This window comes from Lolium rigidum, chromosome 7 (genome assembly GCF_022539505.1).
Source record: "Lolium rigidum isolate FL_2022 chromosome 7, APGP_CSIRO_Lrig_0.1, whole genome shotgun sequence".
Classification (NCBI taxonomy): Eukaryota; Viridiplantae; Streptophyta; class Magnoliopsida; order Poales; family Poaceae; genus Lolium; species Lolium rigidum.
In genome coordinates, this window is record NC_061514.1 from 149,159,532 (window position 1) to 149,165,440 (window position 5,909).

Genomic DNA, 5,909 nt, shown 5'->3' on the forward strand with positions numbered 1-5,909 from the left:
ATTTGTATGATATAATAAGAGTATCATATAGAGATGTTTCAGCATGAGGACATGTTCATAATGGATCGATCAAAGTTAATTATGATGATGTGTTCTCGCCGTTGCATGGCAGTGGCGCTTCCAGAAGTTGTCGTGAGAAGCGATTGCGGGCATCATTGCAGCTAGGTGGCATTGGTGTCTAGCTTTTCAAAATTCTCTCAGAGCGGAGATGATAGCTTCGACGGACGAGGTTCAGCGAGCACAACATGTCAACCTGAACAAGGCAATATTCAAAACGGACTACTAACAAATCCGGGTGTCATTTGTGGAACTAAGGGAGTGTAGCAGGCATTACTCCAATTCTGAATCACCAAAAACGGACGCTGTCGGTCTTTTATTTTCCAAGCTGTTTCTTTCTTCATTTCTCTATGTTCTCAGTCTTATCATTACTATGTTCTTTATTTGCTCGATCATTTCCCAAAAATGCAGATTCTCTCTTTATCCAGGCGCTCCAGCCCCTCCAAGATTGGTAAACTTATGTGGTATTTCACCATGTGTAGAATTTCTCTAATGAAGCATTGGCTCTTTCCAGGGCTTACATCTGCCCATTATAGTCTCCATCAGCTTTTACTCCAAGTTGTATTTCTTCATACATTATGTTGGCAAACCCTGTTTTTCGAGTTGTTACTATCTCAGGTTCAGTTTATCACTTACTTCTTTCTTAGTCACTATTTGTATAGTCAAGTGAATTTTGTGTTTGTTGCCATGATATTAGCCCCTATCAGCCCCTATCAGTTTATCACTTAATCCTCAGCCTTTTGTAGAAATAGCCGAGTGTTGTTTGTTTACATAGCCTCTTCTTCTTTAGAGGGTGGGAGATATTGATCTCTCTTCCTACCTCGGTGATACTGGCGCATTAGCTCTCTTGGTTTTTAGAATCTTTATACGTAAGCATCTTTCACTCTGAGGTTCTCTTATTACATTTTTCAATTGGTCCATTTACTAGGAGCATACTATCTATTGGTATTATACCATTGGTGTTCATTTGCACATTTTTGACCGCACATATTGTTTCAGACCTTTCTTCAGTACCATTTGTTGCTATCTTTTGATCTACCCCTGTTTGCTGAGTTGGCAGTCACTTCCTAAAAAATTGATAGCTTGTGGGGGTTCAGAGATTATATCAGGCTGGAACTTCTAGCAGTATTGTTGCTTTTCCAGCTATTCGTATTCCACTGCAGTCAGTCATATGCACATTTTTCATTCTATGTTATGTGGTACAGACTTCAATGTTTGCTTTCACTATGTACCTTGTCTCCCAACAACAACATTGCTGCCCTAATCTATTGGTGTTTCGTTATTGTTAGTAAATCCACATTTGGTCAGTGTATCTTGTTCAATGCTTGCTTGGTCCACAGGGGGTCCCATTATTAGCAACCATTTTACATATCTCCTTTAACTCTGAAGGCATTTTTTGTGCTTCATACCTGACATTTGCTTCAACGGCAACAACAAAAGAACATGCTCTCTTCTTTTATACCTGACATTAGCAGGGCACATGCATTGTTCCACGGGGCCAATAGCCCATGAGCCGATTGAATAATAGGCCGAACCGGAGACCCAATCCGAAAACAGTGCTTCATATATCCCCCTCGAATAATAAGTCGAACCGGAGACCCAATCCGAAAACAGTGCTTCATATATCCCCCTGCACATCCCACTCCCCATCTCAGATTCTCGCTTTGAAGCTGCTTGAGAATTGAGATACCAGTTTAGCAGTTTCAGTTTTCTGACTTTGGTTACCAGAAAAGCAACTGAGGAGAAGGGTTAATTAGAGTCATGGCTGCCGTGAGTTTGGTCAAGGCGCCCATTAGCCAGGGTTTTAGACCGGCGGGCCACAATCCGAGGAGGGGCAGTGGCGTGGTCAGGTGCTCTCTGCAGGGCGCCGTCATTGCAAGCCGGACGGAGTGTCTCGACAGCTGTGCCGTGCTCTCCAGGAAGGTGGCCGCGCTCGTCTCCCACCCCACCAACGGCCACGTTGCGGTGGCAGCGGCAGCGGCTCCAAACGGCGCGATGCTGGACTTGGTCCCTGTGAGCAGTATTAATGGCGGCTCAAGGAACCTGCCGGCACAGCTCCGGGTCGCGGACCTGTGCCCCGCGCCGATGCACGGTTCAGTGCTGCGTGTGGCGTACCAGGGTGTGCCGGGGGCGTACAGCGAGAAGGCAGCCGACAAGGCGTACCCGGGCTGCGACGCCGTCCCCTGCGACCAGTTCGACGTGGCGTTCCAGGCCGTGGAGAACTGGATCGCGGACCACGCCGTGCTCCCCGTGGAGAACTCGCTCGGCGGCAGCATCCACCGCAACTACGACCTCCTTTTCCGTCACCGCCTCCACATCGTTGGCGAGGTGCAGCTCCCCGTGCACCACTGCCTCCTCGCGCTGCCGGGCGTGCGCAAGGAGGACATCACCCGCATCATCAGCCACCCGCAGGCGCTGGCGCAGTGCGAGCACACGCTCACCCGCATGGGCCTCAACGCTGCTCGCGAAGCTTTCGACGACACCGCCGGCGCCGCCGAGTACATCGCCGCCAACGGCCTCCGTGACACGGCCGCCATCGCGTCCTCCCGCGCTGCCGAGCTGTACGGCATGGAGGTGCTCGCCGACGGCATCCAGGACGACTGCGGCAACGTGACGCGGTTCGTGATGCTGGCGAGGGAGCCAATCGTCCCGCGCATGGACCGGCCCTTCAAAACCAGCATCGTGTTCGCCCACGACAAGGAGGGCACCTCCATGCTCTTCAAGGTGCTCTCCGCCTTCGCCTTCCGCGACATCAGCCTCACCAAGATCGAGAGCCGCCCGTACCGGCCGGCCCGCCTTGTCGACGATGCCAGCAGCGGCACGGCCACCAAGACGTTCGACTACATGTTCTACGTGGACTTCCAGGCATCCCTTGCCGACCCGCGCGTGCAAAACGCGCTTGCAGAGGTCCAGGAGTTCACCTCATTCTTAAGGGTGCTGGGGAGCTACCCCATGGACATGACTCCCATGACTGCCGGCTCCTCTACCATTATATCATCTAATTCCTCGCCAGCCCCTTCTTCTTCTTGCTAAGAATTGTTGGAGCTAGTGAGGAGTACAATCAGCCTAGTAGCGACGTCGATCGGTTAATATATGGTACTGCCGTCCTGCTCGTCGTGCATTGCTGGGAGTGATTCTTCTTTTACGTATCATCACAATACGCTGTAATTAGGAGAGTGGCTTTTCCACGTGGATGCACACCCTCTCTTTCCTCTTTAGTTTGTGGCTTTTCTCGACAATTTATCAGATATGCCTACTCTCTTTCTTTCATAATTTATCAAACCTGTGCAGATTTTAAACTGGATGTCCGATTTACAAAACCATTTGAATATCTGAGTTTTTAGTGAAGAGAGCTTCAAAACGAGACTTATATCGAATATATTATGACAATATTTAAAAATCAACTTTGAATCCTAGTGAAACTTGGTACTCCCTCTGGCACTAAATACTTGTTGCGGATTTAAGCAAATTATAGGATAAATATCTGTAGGTTCACTGAACCTGCGGCAACTATTTAGGGCTAGAGGGAGTGTAACTTTTATGACACCTAGTGAAAATTTATCCTGAAAACAGCTTGTTTCACTATCTTTCAAACTTTATGAATTTTGTGTTTTACCATAATCTTAGCTTATGTTGGACGCGTTTGCTAAATATCAGATAACAAACACTTCAATGTTGCTTCACTAGGTTTCATTGTGACATTTCATTATGTTTTGGAATTTGGGTTTTCAATTTTCAGTGTCAGGTTTTCAATGTTGCCAGCCGTGGCACCACAGCCAACACCTTCGAGGTCATATTCTACCGGGACTTCCAGGCCTCCCTTGCCGACCCGCGCATGCAAAATCCGCTAGCCGAGGTCCAGGAGTTCACCTCATTCTTAACGGTGCTCAAAAGCTATCCCATGGACATGACACCCATGACAGCCGGCTCCTCCTCCGCAATTACATCTTTTGATTCCTCGCACAACACACTCTTCTTGATAAGAATCCCTAGCGCTAGATAGGAACGTAGCGAGGACAATCTGTCGAGTAGGGACGTTGGTTTATTTGTGGTACTATCATCCTACTCCTCGCGATATGACAGGAGTGCAAAACATGTAATAGTCGTGCCATCTTACGCGGAGTTGTGGCACATTTTTTTTGAACAGGTAAGGACCCGAAGGCCCGAGAAGCTGCATTAAACTGAGGCGATTCATGGACCAGTTTACAGATAGGACCCCAAAAAGTAGGAAAATTACAACTGCATCCTGCAAATAAGCACAGCGGACCCTAAACTGGAAAGGGGAAAAGCGATCAGGTCCCTAGTCACTGCCATTGCCGGAGTTTCACTGTCGACCATTATCCGCACCACCGGGGACTACACCACTTGGAGTGCGTGCGACGTGCTTCGTCAACAAGGAGCCGGGGAAGGGCCTCCAAGCAAGGAGGTATAGCTCGACGAGGGTCGCCAATCGACTCCGGATAAGCGAGGGCGAGGCAAAGTACGCCAGCCTGATGCCCCCGTTGATGGGCTCGTCGGAGAAGACACCTATTCAGCGGCGTCGGAGCTAGCCGTACGTCGATGGCCAAGATCCTTGACCCTACCAGGGCCACGGTAGAACGCACTTCAGCAGCTTCATAGCACCACGTCGGCATCAGAGACCAAGCCCCCATCGATGCAGCTACCGCAGGCTGATTCCTCTCTCCCTCGCCTCCTTGGCCGGCCGAGAGAAGAACCAGAGCCGCGAAACCGCAGCAAAGGAGCTGGAGGCGCTTATTGGAAGAGCCCGACCTGCAGACCTTCTCCTCCGTCTTCCTCCATGGAAGCTCGTCGAAGAAGCTTGAGTCCAACCATCTAGCAGCGCACCAAACCACCAAGATGGAAGAGCTAGAGGCCTTATTTTCGGAGATGCCTGGCTGCAGCTCCCCCACTTGCCTCCACACCTGCCACCGGAGGGAAACTGCAAAGAACACCCAAACCAGGATGAGCCAGATCTGGCCAGAAAGATCCATCTTCCTACTCCAAGTCGCCACTAAGGGACCATATCCTAACCTACTATCTACTCTATCAGATCCAGCACCTCCCCTCAGCCATCTCCAACCAGCAACGCTGGCGAGAGAGGCCATGGTTCGGTCCGGCTGCGAGCAGAAGACTCTCAAAACACTGTAGTTGAGGGAGAGCGAGGGGGGGGAAGTGACCCGAGTTGTGGCTCATAGCTATGAACTTGTTTCCTTTAATGTATTTTTGTTAAGACTGGCGGGTGAGGTGGTTAACTTGAGCTGGAGGCTACTCGCAACCTAGGTTCGAGTCCCATCTTATGCGGAGTTGTGGCTCATAGCTTTTTATATATATAAGAATACACTTGGATATTATAAACTTGATTTATAGGAAAAACTTGATTAAACTTAACGACATTAGACTTGACATTATAAATTGAAAGAGAGTAGTCAATGCGATGTCCTTTGTGGAGTACTGGACAACTAAGACTGTGACACAAAACATAGGAGGAGCCAATGGCTTACAACGCCAGATAATTCTATCAATGAAATATGGCAACTCTCATGTCTTATTCGAAAAAAAACAGTCATCCTAAAATGAATATATATTGTCATCACAAGATAAGAGTCTCAGTCTGATATAGTACTAGTACATATCATTGTTCACAAAAATACCATGGTAGAGATGAAATGTTGGTTTCCCCCTATAGTCACAAATATGAAGCGGCAACCTGAGTGATTGCTTGAAGTTGAAGTACTCCTACGAAACTTTTTAACGAGGGAAATGATCATTTTTTTGTTGTTGAGAAAGAGAGGGAAATAATCTAGGGAGCTAGAGATGTGGGTGCATGTATGGCCAACCACAACGGCAGACTG

At 48.7% G+C, this 5,909-nt stretch overlaps 1 protein-coding gene across 1 annotated transcript; it reads left to right on the forward strand.

Moving 5' to 3' along the window:
* Positions 1-1,818: 1,818 nt before the first annotated feature.
* On the forward strand, positions 1,819-3,198 carry LOC124677378 (arogenate dehydratase/prephenate dehydratase 6, chloroplastic-like). The gene has a single exon (XM_047213367.1). It carries the CDS (start codon positions 1,819-1,821, stop codon positions 3,088-3,090), a length of 1,272 nt encoding a protein of 423 aa, XP_047069323.1. The 3' UTR covers positions 3,091-3,198.
* Positions 3,199-5,909: the final 2,711 nt, after the last annotated feature.